At 35.3% G+C, this 14,901-nt stretch overlaps 1 protein-coding gene across 8 annotated transcripts in view; it reads left to right on the forward strand.

Annotated features, from left to right (window-relative positions):
* The window catches only part of GABPB1 (GA binding protein transcription factor subunit beta 1), a 70,300-nt gene extending 59,842 nt beyond the window's left edge, over positions 1-10,458 (forward strand). For 7 of the 8 annotated variants that reach the window (XM_043986411.1, XM_043986408.1, XM_043986407.1 and 4 more), the window contains 3 exons: positions 3,750-3,935; positions 5,069-5,184; positions 8,332-10,458. In XM_043986411.1, coding sequence (XP_043842346.1) covers positions 3,750-3,935; positions 5,069-5,184; positions 8,332-8,484 — 455 coding nt within the window. In that variant the 3' untranslated portion in view covers positions 8,485-10,458. Of the gene's footprint in view, positions 1-3,749; positions 3,936-5,068; positions 5,185-8,331 lie in introns of those variants that run through there. The other variant, XM_043986414.1, reaches the window with a different exon arrangement.
* The last annotated feature ends 4,443 nt before the right edge of the window (positions 10,459-14,901 follow it).

Below are 14,901 nucleotides of genomic sequence, written 5' to 3' on the forward strand. Positions count from 1 at the left end.
CTTATTTTAGTATAAGGTGTAAGATGTTGGTCTATGCCTAATTTCTGCCGTACTATCTTCCAGTTTTCCCAGCAGTTTTTGTCAAATACTGAGTTCCTATCCCAGAAGCTGGAGTTAGCAATCAGAGAAGAAAAAGGAATTAAAGGAATTAGAATAGGCAAGGAGGAAACAAAACTATCACTCTTTGCAGATGATATGATGGTATACTTAAAGAATCCTAGAGAATCAGCTCAAAAATTACTTGAAACAATTAACAACTTTAGCAAAGTAGCAGGATATAAAATAAGTCCACATAAATCATTAGCATTTCTATACATGACCAACAAAGTCCAGCAGCAAGAGACAGAAAGAGAAATTCCATTTAAAGTAATGGTAGATAATATAAAATACTTGGGAATCTACTTGCCAAGACAAACCCAGGAACTCTATGAATACAACTACCAAACACTCTTCACACAAATCAAATCAGATCTAAATAATTGGAAAGATATCAATTGCTCATGGATAGGCAGAGCTAATATAGTAAAAATGACAATACTGCCTAAATTAATTTACTTGTTCAGTGCCATACCAATCAGACTACCTAAAAATTATTTTATAGAGCTAGAAAAAATAATAACAAAATTCATCTGGAAAAACAAAAAATCAAGAATATCCAAGGAAATAATGAAAAAAAATTCACAGGAAGGTGGGTTAGCGGTACCAAACCTGGAGCTTTACTATAAAGCGGCAGTCATCAAAACTATCTGGTACTGGCTAAAAAATAGAGTGGTAGATCAATGGAATAGGCTAAGCTCAGGAAATGCAGTAGTAAATGATACTAGTAATGTAGTGTTTGATAAACATTCGTTTTTTAAAATGTTGAGTTTCAAGTTCCCTCTCTCCCTCCTGCCCCACCCCCCTCCTTGAGAAGACAAGCAATTTGATATTGATTATACAGCATGGTCAAGCAAAACTTATTTCTATAATAGCCACATTGCAAAAGAAAACAGGCAAAAAAAAACCCCAAGAAAAATAAAGTTTAAAAAGTATGCTTTGATCTGCATTCAGATTCTATTACTTCTTTTATTGGAAATGGATAGCATTTTTCCTCATAAGTCTTTTGGAATTGTCCTAGATCATTGTATTGCTTAGAATTGCTAAGTCAATTCACAGTTGATCATCATACATTATTATTTTTTTAAATAAAAGTATTTTATTATTTTCCAGTTACATGTAGAGATAGTTTTCAACATTTGTTTATATAAGATTTCTAATTTCAAATTTTTCTCCCTCCCTCCCCCCCCTCCCCTAGACAGCAGGTAATCTGATATAGGTTATACACACACACACACACACATAATATAACATTAAACATATTTCTGCATTAGTCATGTTATAAGAGAAGACTTAGAGCAAAAAGGAAAAACCTCAAAAAAGAAAACCAGCAGCACCAAAAATAAAAGAAATAGTATGGACCAATTAGCATCCATATTCCACAGTTCCTTTTTTTTTTTTTTCTGGATTTGGAGAGTCTTTTCCATCATGAGTCCTTTGGAACGATCATCATACATTATTGCTATTACTATGTACGATGATCTTCTGGTTCTGCTCACTTCACTTTGCATCAGTTCATTTAAGTCTTTACAGGATTTTCTGAAAGCATCGTGCTCGTCATTTCTTATGGCACAGTAGGTATTCTATCACAGTCATATACTACAACTCATTCAACTATTTCCCTATTGAGGGGCATGCCCTTAATTAAAAATTCTGATTTATTTATACAAAGTTATTTTTCAACTTTTAAAAAATACTTTTCAAATTTTTGATTTGTTATTCTGTTTCTAGGCAGTACTTTGATTTGTTATACAAACATTCTATAACTTTTTTTTCTAATTCCTTTTTAGTGAAATTTACAAAGGAACAAAGATCTTTAGATGAAAGGCAAGAATTGTATTCATTTTAATGGCAATCATTGAAAACAGTAGTATAACTAATTGCAAAGATGAAAGCTTATTGTTCCTTGTATGTTTTCTGATCTCAGAAATTTCTAATATATTATGTCCTAAAATATTTCCTTCCTGTAACCAACTAAAGTGGAAATTCCTTTTTCATATGCATGTAAAAGAAATCAAAGCATCGATAAATGTATTTGAAAACCTCAGTAGCTTCTCAGTGGCTTTACAACTGGCCACTCATGCCCTGTATTTCATTACTCTATTTTTAAAAGAATTTCTTCCTGATATTTTCTTAATTGCTTGGTGATAAAGCTTAATTATAGTTTAAAGGACAAACAAATAATTAGAGAACTCAAAAAATAAAGTCTCTCAATAGTTTTAGTTTTATCTTTTGTGAGTTAAATTTTGACAGTTGTCTAATACTGTAGTAGCAGGCTTCAGGCTAAGTCTCCTTTGAACACCAAGGTTGAAATGTACCTTGCCTTTTCTTTTTCTTGAAGTGCATATGAGATACCTCCTTCTGAAGTAAATTCTCTAGCCATTATTACCCAAGATGTTCAGCTATAAACAATAGCAACTTGGAATTTATCTTGCAGAACAGCTCTGCATCAGTTTATCACAAGCTTTTGTCTCTTATCTTGCCCCATGACACTTAAAAAGAAAATCCATTTGGAAACAATGTTACATGCTGATTTCTTTTAAGTGAAGCTGGTAACAATGGTTTTGTTTGTTTTTAAACATATAGTTTTCTTTTGGAAGTAATTGACCAAATTGATCATGAGGTTTTGAGTTTTTGTTTTTGGTAATTCTGACTATTTATAATACGATTGTTGTATTTCTACTGCTTTTCATATACCTAAAATAAAATTCCTATCTGTGGCATTATAGTTTCTTTCTGAAATGATATCATCAGTAGGACTACTCAATGTCCTAAAGAATATATACTCCATATATAAGAGAGTAGTGTGTCATGGTGGATAGAGAATTGGTCTCAAAACCAGGAAGACCTGGGTTCGAGTCTTTCATCTGACCACATACTAACTATTTGACTCTGGGCAAGACACAACCTCTTCGTGCTCTAGGCAACTCTTACAGACTAAAAGTTACAGAGAAGAAAAAAAAATTAGAGAAGTTGTTCACTTGAATTGGACGTTTCCTTGAAATCACAGATTTAGTCCTTTTCCCTGTGCCTGTGACTTAGCTCTTTGATTGGCTTCAATACTTTAAGGATCCATTATTCCATTGGTTTAGAAATTCCTTCCCCCGATGAAGTTCATAACTCCTTCATGACTTTTTGACAAGCTGGTAATAAGCCTCTTTACTTAGCTAGGCTGTTTTTCAAATGACAAACATGCAGTCTGTCACCGGACTTCTGTATACTTTATTTGAATCTGCTTATTAGGTTCTCAGACACAGAGGTGGGAGGCACAACCTTTATGTGATGGAGTCATGCTGTGAGTGAGAAAATAGTTTAGTGCTAGTGATAAGGAAGGCCCTGTGGTGAGAAGTATTGAGCAAACTTTGTCAGAGAGGTTTGGGAAAGCTTTTTAGCTTTATTTTATTCTTTAAATCGAAGTTTTTTGTTTTCTCAAAAGCATAATCTGATCTCAGCTATTAATACTTAAAAAAAGGATTGATTTGTATATTTTGCCTTTGGGAACAAACTTTTGTCAACAACATTCATCATGTAAATCTAAACAAAGGGAGAAGTTATAGCAAGAAGACCACTGAAATTGAAAAAAAAGCTTATTTTTTTATCTAAGTTTTTGATGTTTACATGTTTATTGACATACTTTTGAATTCTTTCTCCAGTAGTGGCTACTGAGGAGGTGGTGACTGCAGAATCAGTAGATGGTGCAATCCAGCAAGTTGTTAGCTCTGGGGGTCAGCAAGTCATTACAATAGTTACAGATGGAATTCAGCTTGGTAATTTGCACTCCATTCCAACCAGTGGAATAGGTCAGCCCATCATTGTCACTATGCCAGATGGGCAACAAGGTAAGTTAGTTCTCTATTTATTGTCCTCATTAATTAAGAGAGAAACTTTGGTATAGCTCCAAAAATCATGTGTTTGAGTTTTGTCTTGCATTGTATTCTTTTTTTTTCCCCGACAGTGGATTTAATAATTGCTAACATTTCTGCATAGCCTTTTAAGGTTTTTAAAGTGCATTACAAATATTACCTCATTTAATCCTCACAACAGCCTTAGGAAATAGGCACTATTCTCCTCATTTTATAGTTAAGGAAACCAAGGCCGATAGAGTTAAGTGATTTACCCAGTTAATAAAAAGTATCTGAGGCGAGCTAGGAAGTTAGGGCTTCCTGAATCTCTAGAATTCTTTCTGCTGCTTTAACTTCCTAATCACATCTTCTGTATGGTAATGTTAACATTTTCTTGCTTTCAATGAATATGTGTTGACAGTGGGGAAAAGTCAACCCAGAAGTGTGCCAGATGGTGGAGAAGTCCATTTTGTGACCATAGATGACAACCAGTTAACTGAGAGTTGGCTATAGCTGGATATGAATTTCCTAGACTATTTTATGAAATATTCTTCAGGAGAATGATCTGATTCTAGATGTAGATTTATTTATTTAGGCCAGACTTGTGATTTCATTGGTGTAGGAAGCATGCTTGGTGAGGCTCTTTCTCTGCCAATACAAATTGGTTTCTTTTCTGCAACTGACAGTTTTCAAGAGTTGTTGGGGGCCCTGAGGTTAAGTGAGTTGCCCTGGGTCACAAATTAGGCTGATGAGATCGAGGATTGTCTTTTTTTTTTGTATCCCCAGCACTTTGTAGCGTCTGGCATGTAATAGCTTAATAAATGCTTATTGACTGACTGCAGAAGCGGGACTTGGACCCACATCTTCCTGGTTTTGGGGCTAGTTCTTTTCCTTCCTCTAACAACAAAAAAGCTTGTATTTTTAATAAGTACATTGTAGTAAATTAGAGCAGGAAAGTTTAGGGAGTAAAAACTGAAGTCAGTAATTCAGCATTTTGAAGCATGTTTCTGTATATGTGAATAAATATTTTTAAGTTGCATGTGTCAGTAATTGTAAGGATTTTATTTTTACTAATATTGTGATAAACAACTATGTACTAAAATAACAAATATGTACTACTTTCATTTCAGTATTAACAGTACCAGCAACAGATATAGCTGAAGAAACTGTTATAAGTGAAGAACCACCAGTCAAGAGACAATGTATTGAAATTATAGAAAATCGGGTGGAATCTGCAGAAATAGAAGTAAGGAGTCTTTTACCCGGTGTGTTTTACCAGGGCGGTCACAAGTAAACTCAGTCTTTTTTATCATTGGATGTTTTCTATTGCTGTGGAATGAAGTTTGATAGAATTTTCATTCTGTTTTTACTATACTTTAGCCTTTGCTTTTTACAACAGAATTTGTTTATAATAGTTGATTAGCACAGGATCTTTGGTGTGGTCTTTGGTTTCTTTCTGCACTTCATCCCTTCATTAATTTCCTAATAGTCTCAAATATATTCATCATTACAGACATGAACAAGAAATGTTGTTTCTCCTTATCACAAAGAGGGTATTTTTCTGGCTTCTTTTAACAGTCCCATGCTGGGCCATTTTATTGTTCTGGAGAAATTCTGGAGAGAACAGCCAAAGTAGCTTGAGATTTGTCACATCTATTATTTTGGAAAGAACTAATTATTCATTAGTCATTTAATCAACCCAGTTGTTTAACTGAACTGAATCAGTAACTTTTGGAATAGAAGTTACTCATTAAACTTCCGATTTAGAGTAGGAAGATACCTTAGAGGTCATCAGGTCTAACCTCATTTTGCAGATGAGGAAACTGAGGCCTAGAGAAAGAAAATGAGCTGCCAAAGATAGGGGATTGCTTTATTTCTTCAGAAAAGAAATTGTTAGTCAAGGTGGAAGTATGGAAGGGTCCTGATTATTAAAATAATTATTTTCTTCCCTTTTACTACATAGTATGTATCAGAGTACTTTTACTTTTGTAACTAGTGTGTATCAATTATCTTTGTATGAAATGATGCCAAATGAATAGTTTTTATAGATATGTGGTTATAACAGATTGCCAATTTATATGATCTACCTTATCTTTATTTCTAATAAAAACATCTTTTTTTTTAACTGATTGAATTTGTTATTTAACACAATTCCATTTAATTCAGTAAGCTACCTTTCCCAGAGGTATTTTAGGATGAAGTGCAATATTTTAAAATTTTCTCTCTAAATGAATATTGTCAATCTGATCTGAATTTTTTAAAAATTCCCTTTGAATGTAGAGAGGAGGCATTATAGCTTAGGGTATATAAAACATTGAATAGGACATCGGTAATAAAGGATTTTCTTTGTCCCTAACTTAATGACTTTGGGAAGTTATTTACTCTCTCCGTGTTTCAAATTCCTTTATTTTGAGGTTAATATCTTTACCCTAAATATTTCTTAGAGATGATATGAAATAACATGAGGTTTATGAGTGAATGTCCTTTGAGAGCTTTTAGATATTCATAAACAAGCTTGTTTTTTAATTGATTTATATTATATTAAAGAAAATTATAATGACAATATTAAATCAAGGTGTTATGAGTACTGTGGAATAAGTTTTGAGATTCTGGTCTGGTATTATTTTTGCATTTAGTTAGTATCAATTCTTTGTACACAAACACTCATACATACCCCACATAGGCACCCACACACGATTATTCATGGAATTCAAGAGTTAGAAGGGTCCTTACTGACCATTTAGTTGAATCCATACCCAAAAGGAATTCTTCAGTATAACAGACCTACCAAATGGTTATCAATTCTGTGCTTGAAAACCTCTAATGAGTGTGGGGTAACCCATCACTTGTCTAGGCAACCCATTACAATTTCGGCCAGTTGTAATTGTTAGGAAGGTTTTCCTGACATTAAACCTAAATTTGTTTCTTCCGTCTTCTGCTCATAGCTCCTGGTTCTTCCTTCTGAGGCCAAATAGAATAAATCTACTCCCTCTTCTAGATCACAGACCTTAATACTCAAGCACACTTTTATATTCTATATGAGACTTCTCCAGGCTAAACAACCCAAGCTCCTTCGATTGATACTCCTATGACATGGACTCATGACCCTTCATCATCTTGGTTGCCCTCTTCCAAATGTTTTCAGTTTATCAGTGGCCTTTTAAAATTGTGTCACTAAGAACTTGACCACAGTCCTGCAGATGTGGTCTGAATAGGCCAAAATTCAACGGGGATAGTCACTTCCTTGTTTCTGGAAGCCATAACTCTCTTAAAGAAGCCCAAGGTGTCATTTTTTTTTTTTTTGGCTGCTACAGCACACTATTAGCTCCCATTGAGTTTGCAGCCTACTGAAATCCCTAGATCTTTCGGGAAAATTGCTTTCTAAGCATGCCTCCCCTATCTTGTACTTTTAAAGTCAATTTTTTTTTTTGCATGCAAGCTTTAGATTTTATGCTTATCCCTATTAAATTTCATGATATTTGATTTAACCCAATGTTCTAGTGTGTTAGGAACTTTTTAGATCCTGACCATATCAGCCAGTGTGTTAGCTTTTCCTTCCTAGCTTTGTCCCTTCTGAAAACTTGGTGAGCAAGCTTATAGCCAAGGCATTGAAATGTCAAATGACAAAACACAAATCTCTGGGACATTCCACTGGAGACTTCCTGCCAAACTGACTTATTAAATACAGCCATTAAACCAGCTCTAAATCGTCTAATTTATTTTTATTTTTGTTTGTTTGTTTGTTTGGTTGGTTTTGCGGGGCAGTGAGGGTTAAGTGACTTGCCCAGGGTCACACAGCTAGTAAGTGTCAAGTGTCTGAGGCTGGATTTGAACTCAGGTTCTTCTGAATCCAGGGCCGGTGCTTTATCCACTGCACCACCTAGCTGCCCCCAATCATCTAATTTATTATGCTGTATTCTACATCTTTCCATCTTCTCCACAAGAATAGTTTAAGTTAATGTATTCATGTTTTACTAATATGTAAGTAAACTATATTTATACCATCTCCCTCATCTACAAGTTTAATGACCTTGTCAAAAAAGGAAATGAATTGATCTTGAACCTGTGTTGGCTCTTTGTAATTACTAGTTCCCTATTTAGACGTTCACTAGCCATTTCCTTAATGATCCATACTGGAGTTTTCCTCTAAATAAAAATCAAGTTCACTGTCTTTGAAGACTCTATTCTCTTCCCTTTTTTGGAAACTAGCATATTTGAAAATTGGCATGTACTTTGGTACATGCCACTGTACATACAATAGATCCTCTGTGAAGGTGTACATCGTACTGTATCCACTAATGATTAGGTGGTTTAGATTTATTTCTGGTGCTTTGGATCTTTTGCATTTACATGTTAAACATTTGCACAAAGATTGATGATTTTTTTTTTTTAGGAGAGAGAAGCACTTCAGAAACAGCTGGATGAAGCAAATAGAGAAGCACAAAAATATCGGCAGCAACTTCTAAAGAAAGAACAGGAAGCAGAAGCCTATAGGCAGAAATTAGAGGCCATGACTCGTCTCCAGACTAACAAAGAAGCAGTGTAATTGAAATGGACAATATAGTTTGATTTTACCTTGAGTCAAGAAAGAGTACAATCTTGAACTGTATACTCCATATAAGTACAGTCATGGGAATCCAGCATAGAGAAAAGAGACTTACAGGTTGATAATTGGACTTAAGCCATGAGCTCTGAATTTTCTTGTAACATAAACTATGAATTTAGGAGTTGTGTGAAAAGTATTTAAAACTGAATTCTGTAAATAGTTGGTTTGGTTTTTTTTTTTTTTTACAGTTCCAAAATGAGTTGATAAAAGATGGTTGAAGAGATCCAGAAACATAATAAGCCACTGTTTTTGTGAATTCCTTTTGATTTTAGTATGAATCTTAATTTCTCAGAAGCAGAACAGTTTTAAGGGTGATCCTTGTTGATTAGACCAAATATATGCATAATAATTATGTGGTGGACTGATTCTGGAATTATTTCTATAGGTATCAACTAGGCCTCTACCTAAAGTAGATTTCTCTAAGGAAATCTTTGTATAGCTTTAAGTAGTTGTCTCAGATTATCTGAAAACATTTTTTAGAAAGTGAAACTTTTATATTTGTTTAACTTCAGCTATATCTGAGTAGATTTACCTGTATATGAAGCAAATATTTTTTAAATTTTCAGTTTGTACATATTCTGCATGTTTTTATAATTTCAAAGTACATCACTTGCATAGGTATTTTTTTTTTTGCAAAGATGATGAAAGTTATTAGGAAGAAAAAACTTTTAGTCCATAGGTCATTGAAATTAAGTAAGCTAGCAGCTGGTTATATTGGAATGACAGTGTTCTTGGAAGTAGCAGTTTGCAATGTAACTTAAATTTGCAAACTCTGTATGTACTCTCTTTTAAAATTTCACATAGGGGACTTGAAACTTTGTACTCAGTGCCTTCTATCATGACTTCCACATGAAAACATTTCCAGGCACTGGATTGTAGGATAATGTTTTTGGAAAGCTCAACACAGGTGGGTTTCTGAAATATTCTCAAGGACTCATTTCCCCCCAGGAAACTAGAAGAGCCAAATGTTGCCTTGGCTGTTCTCATGAAAAACATTTGCTTTTGGATGTAGGACAAGAACTTTTCATACTTCATTGATGCCACTGTTGTCTAGAATTATTGCTTTTTATTATAAAAGCAAGTTGTCTGTGCTGTGACTTGCTCTATCATAAAATTGTTAAATTCCATGATAGGCAAATGATTAAATTTTGACTTTATTGTTCACTTTTGGGTTTTTTTGGTAAAACATAAGTTCAGGCCTTTTTTTCTTGCTTTGCTTTTCTGTTTCACTGCTTTATGAAAATGTTTATCTAAACCTAAAAATCCTCTAGATAACCTATACTGTATAAGAAAGAAATTACCCTTAAAACTGTACTCTGGTCTACTTTTCTATTTTACAATTAAATATCTTTTTCCACATATGTTCAGTGTAGACTTAATTCTCTTTTGATCTTACTTCATTCATACGTTAAAAGTTGTATGTTATTGTATATCTGAACCATAACCTATTCTATTAAAATACTGTATAATTTTCACACCGTGTCTTAAAAGAATCTCCAGCATAAAAATGCCAGGTATGTAACTTCTTGGATCTGTGTTCCTCAGGAGGTTGTGGTTCCTTTCCTGGAATTACAGTATATTTATTAATATAATAAAAAGTATTTGTGAAATATGAATAAAAAAGTTTAGTTGCTCTATAGAAGCAGTTTTAAAAAGTCTTAGATTGCAGTGAATTTCAGAGGCCTTCAAATCTCATGAATGAGGCCTTCTAGCGTCCATTCTTCTCATGTCTGGTATTATACAGTACCTAAAATCTTCTGCGGTATTTCCAAATATACCAGTCCACATTTTCAGTAGTGGGAAGCTAGATGGCACAGTGAATAGAGTACTGGGCCTAAAGTAAGAAGACCTGAGTTCAAGTGTGACCTCAGATATAAACTGTGGGACCCTGAGAAAGTCACTTAACTCTGCCTCAGTTTCCTCATCTGTAAAATGAGCTGGATATGGCAGTGACAAATTACTCCAGTATCTTTACCAAGAAAACTCTGAATGGGATCACAAAGAGTTGGATACAACCAAACAACTGAACAATTTTCAATATCAAGTCTGCCTGGATAGTGAAAAGTCAATTATGAGCATTGTAATTATTTTTTGTACATACAATCAGTTATTTGTCATTTAAATAAAGTCATGGCATAGCATTTGGGTACTTTGGAATATGTACTTATAAGACATACTCTGTGTCCTATCAAATATTCATGTCAAAGACTGTCGTACCCATATCAAAGACTGAAGCCATAGTATATAGAATTTTCTCCTATAATAATAATTATAATCATTCATCTTTACTGTAGTACTTAACAGTTTACATGGGGGTAAATAGGTTGTGCAGTGGGTAAAGTGCTATGCCTGAAGTCAGGAAGATTCAACTTTTTAAATTCAAATCTGGCCTCAGTCACTTAATAACTGTGTGGCCCTGAGCAAGTCACTTAACCTTGTTTCCCTCAGTTTACTCATCTATAAAATGAGCTGGAGAAGGAAATAGCAAACCACTCCACTATCTTTGCCAAGAAAACCCCAAATGAGGTCATGAAGAGTTGGACATAGCTGAACAATAACAATGATGTTTTGCTAAGCATGTTCTTCACAACTCTGTGAGGCATAGGTAATACCAGTAGGGTCTGATTGTGTGGTAATTCCATGTGTGGTCTGTTTGTTTATTTTTCTCCCCCCCCCCCCCCTTAGGCATCAGGGTAATTGGCTTGATACAGTCATGTTGGGAAGCAAAGCTTTGGGCAGGCATCTAGGAAGGGTTTTTAACACTTGAAACTTGATTCCAGGTAGTTCTGATTGGATTCTTTCACACTGTCCTTTAGGCTGGCCTATAAGAGCCTTGCCTTGTAAGCAGGGCTCAACAGGACTATGTCTCTGTCTTTTGTGTGAGTGCTCTGATAGTCAGAACTGTCCACAAAAGACAAATCCTAATGGCTTATGAAGTTCCATACTTTTTCTTCTGGCACCTGATCAGGTTTGTGGCCTTTTCTTTAATCCATCTTCTCCCAGTTGAGAGGTCAACAGTCAGTGGTATTCACCTCCAGGTAAGGAAGCACTTTTTGGATTCTGATTTTATTTATCTAAAGTTTCTGACCTTACATCTTAAGAATTTAGTTTATATGCCCAAAGGGTAAAATTATGCATACCCTTTGAATCCAGCAATACCAGGTTTATATCCCAAAGACATCCAAAAGAAAAAAAAAGAGAAAAGGATGTATTTGTACAAAAATATTTATAGCAGCTCTTTTTGTTGTGGCTAAGAATTGGAAATCAAAGGGATGCCTATCAATTGGGGAATGGCTGAACAAGCTGTGGTATATTATTGTGCTATAAGAAATGACAAGCAGCAGGATGGTTTCAGAAAGGCCTGGAAAGACACACATGAACTAATCTATAGTAAAGTGAGCAGAACCAACAATATTGTTTGATGAAGAACTATGAATCACAACTATTCCTCAGCAATACAATGATCCAAGACCATCCCAAAGGACTAAGGATGAAGCAAGCATACTATCCACCTCCAAAGAAAGAACTGATATTGGTTGAACACAGACTGAAGCATGCTATTTTTTACTTTCTTTCATTTTTTTATCTGTCTTCTTATGCAACATTATTAATATGGTAATGTTTTACATAATTGCACATGTATAACTTATATCTGATTGCTCACCGCCTCAGGGAGGGGGGGGGAAGGGAAGAAGGGAGGGATAGAATTTGGAATTCAACAATTTAAATAAAAATGTTTATTAAGAATTGGATTCAGATTCTTAACATTTCTCTATATTGGGCACGGATTGGGATTGTAGCATAAATCATTTTTTTCTAGCTGACCAAGATTCAGATATTCATTCTTTTTATATACAATAGTGGGATGTTTTCTGTGCACATTGTTTGGGAAACATATGTTCTGGGATAAGAAGGATCACAATGTACACAGGTGTGCAAACATATTATGCTTCCTTAGTAAATAATACTCATTTGTTTGTAACACAATTCATCCATAATGCTCATTTTTTTAAACTTGAATGATGAAATAATACCATGTTTCCTTCTGGAACCTTCCATCATTAACAAGCTGTTCACTTATTATTCTCTCCCTATACTTAGCAGAAAGGGAGCCAGATCAAAGAATGCTTATAGATTTTCTGAGTTGGAAGAGATCTCCGAGGTCATCTCCTCCAACTTGTACTTGAAAATGAATCTTTTTTACAATGTCTCTGATAATTGGTCATCTAACTTCTGCTTGAAGGCCTCTACTGATGGTGAACTCACCCACCTCCCGAGATGGCTATTCTACATCTGGATAGTTCTGATTAATTAAGAATGGTTTTTCTTTATATTGAGCTGAAATCGAGCACTCTCTGCAGCTTTTATCCATTGTTTTAGTTCTGTCTTCCCATCCAGGGGAGGGGTAGGGAGCTAAGAAGAACAAGTCAAAATGGTTTTCCACCATACACCACTTGAAATACCTGAAGAAAGATAGTCCTCCCTACCCCCATTGCTCTTTTTCAAACTAAACATCCCCACTTCTTTCAAGTGTTCAAAAAGATATAGCAGGGGGCAGCTAGGTGGCACAGTGGATAGAGCACTGGCCCTGGAGTCAGGAGTACCTGAGTTCAAATCCAGCCTCAGACACTTAACACTTACTGGCTGTGTGACCCTGGGCAAGTCACTTAACCCAATTGCCTCATTTAAAAAAAAAAAGATATAGCAAATAAGGAAATTAGTTAACTAATACCTGAACCCAAAGATTTATATATATATATATATATATATATATATATATATAGTAAGAAGAATTCCTTGCATTGCCATAGTTTTTAAATTTTTTTCCAAAGAACTCGTACACCTGTTATTTTCAAATAATACTTGCAACAAACTTGAGAAGGAGAAGTCATCTCTTTTTTTTTTCCCCCAGCTAGGGAAATCAATGATGAGAGCTATACAGTGAGTTTCCCAAGATCATATAGCAAGGGAAAGGAGCAACTAGGACTCAAATCCCATTCCTGAGGGTCTCCTTGCCTTGCCTCTTACTATACTTACTCCCATACCTTTACTAATACAAGAATTGTTCTCCTTCACTCCAGAGAGCAAAACTAGAAGCAATGGATACATATTGTAACATGGGCAAATTCAAAGCAGAAGCAACATATGAAAAAGCCTCCCAACAAATACCAAAACCATCTGAAAGTATAATGAATTGTTTGGGAAGGTAATTATCGCTGGAGGTTTTCAAACAGAAGAATAAGGAACCCACTACCTCCCAAACAACTCATCATACTTTCAGAGAGTTTTTGGTAATTGTTGGGAGAATATTCCATATGTTGATTCTGCCTGGAATCTGCCACACTTACTGGGCATACTATAGGGAGGGTTCCTTGGTTGGACTAGGTGGGTCTTTAAAGGTCTTCCTGATTGAGATAGGTGGCAAAGTGGCTAGAGAGCTGACTTGAGAGTCTGGAAGACTTGGGTTTTAATCTGGTCTCAGATACTTTCTAGTTGTGTGACTCCTCAAGTGACTTAAATTCTTTCAACCTTAGATTCCTCACTGTAAAATAAGGATATTTGGCATTTAACACAAAGTTGTTCTGAGGATTAAATGATTTAATAAACATAAAGTACCTTCTAGAACTGAAGGCACTATATAAATGTTGGTAGTCTTATTATAATTATTATCATCATAGGAAAACAGACTATATCTGAAAAACTGGGAAATTCCACATGAGAATCTTGTCACTTTTTTTTTAATTAAAAAAAAAATTTCTGTGGGGCAATGAGGGTTAAGTGACTTGCTCAAGGTCACACAGCTAGTGTCAAGTGTCTGAAACTGGATTTGAGCTCAGATCCTTCTGAATCCAAGGCCAGTGCTTTATCCACTAAGCCACGTAGCTGCCCAATCTTGTCACTTTTTATGCCAAAGACGTGTGGATGTTTAGTTATGATGAATTTTTAGTGAAAGTCTTTGGCAATGAGCGCTAGGTGGCACAGTGAGTGGATAGAGTGCCAGGCCTGGAGTTGGGGGGACCTGAGTTCAAATCTAGCCTTAGACACTAGCCTTGTGACCTTGGGCAAATCACTTAACCCCATTTGCCTTGGTTTCCTCATCTGTAAAATGAGACTAATAAGAGCACCTACCTACCAGTGTTGTGAAGTTCAAGTGAAGTAATAATTGGTTTTTTGGGGTTTTTTGGGGGGGGGCAATGTGTGTGTGAGGCAGTTGGGGTTAAGTGACTTGCCCAGGGTCACACAGCTAGTAAGTGTCAAGTGTATGAGGCCGGATTTGAACTCAAGTCCTCCTGAATCCAGGGCTGGTGCTGTATCTACTGTGACACCTAGCTGTCCCTGAAGTAATAATTGTTAAAG

Source organism: Dromiciops gliroides, chromosome 2, assembly GCF_019393635.1.
Source record: "Dromiciops gliroides isolate mDroGli1 chromosome 2, mDroGli1.pri, whole genome shotgun sequence".
Classification (NCBI taxonomy): Eukaryota; Metazoa; Chordata; class Mammalia; order Microbiotheria; family Microbiotheriidae; genus Dromiciops; species Dromiciops gliroides.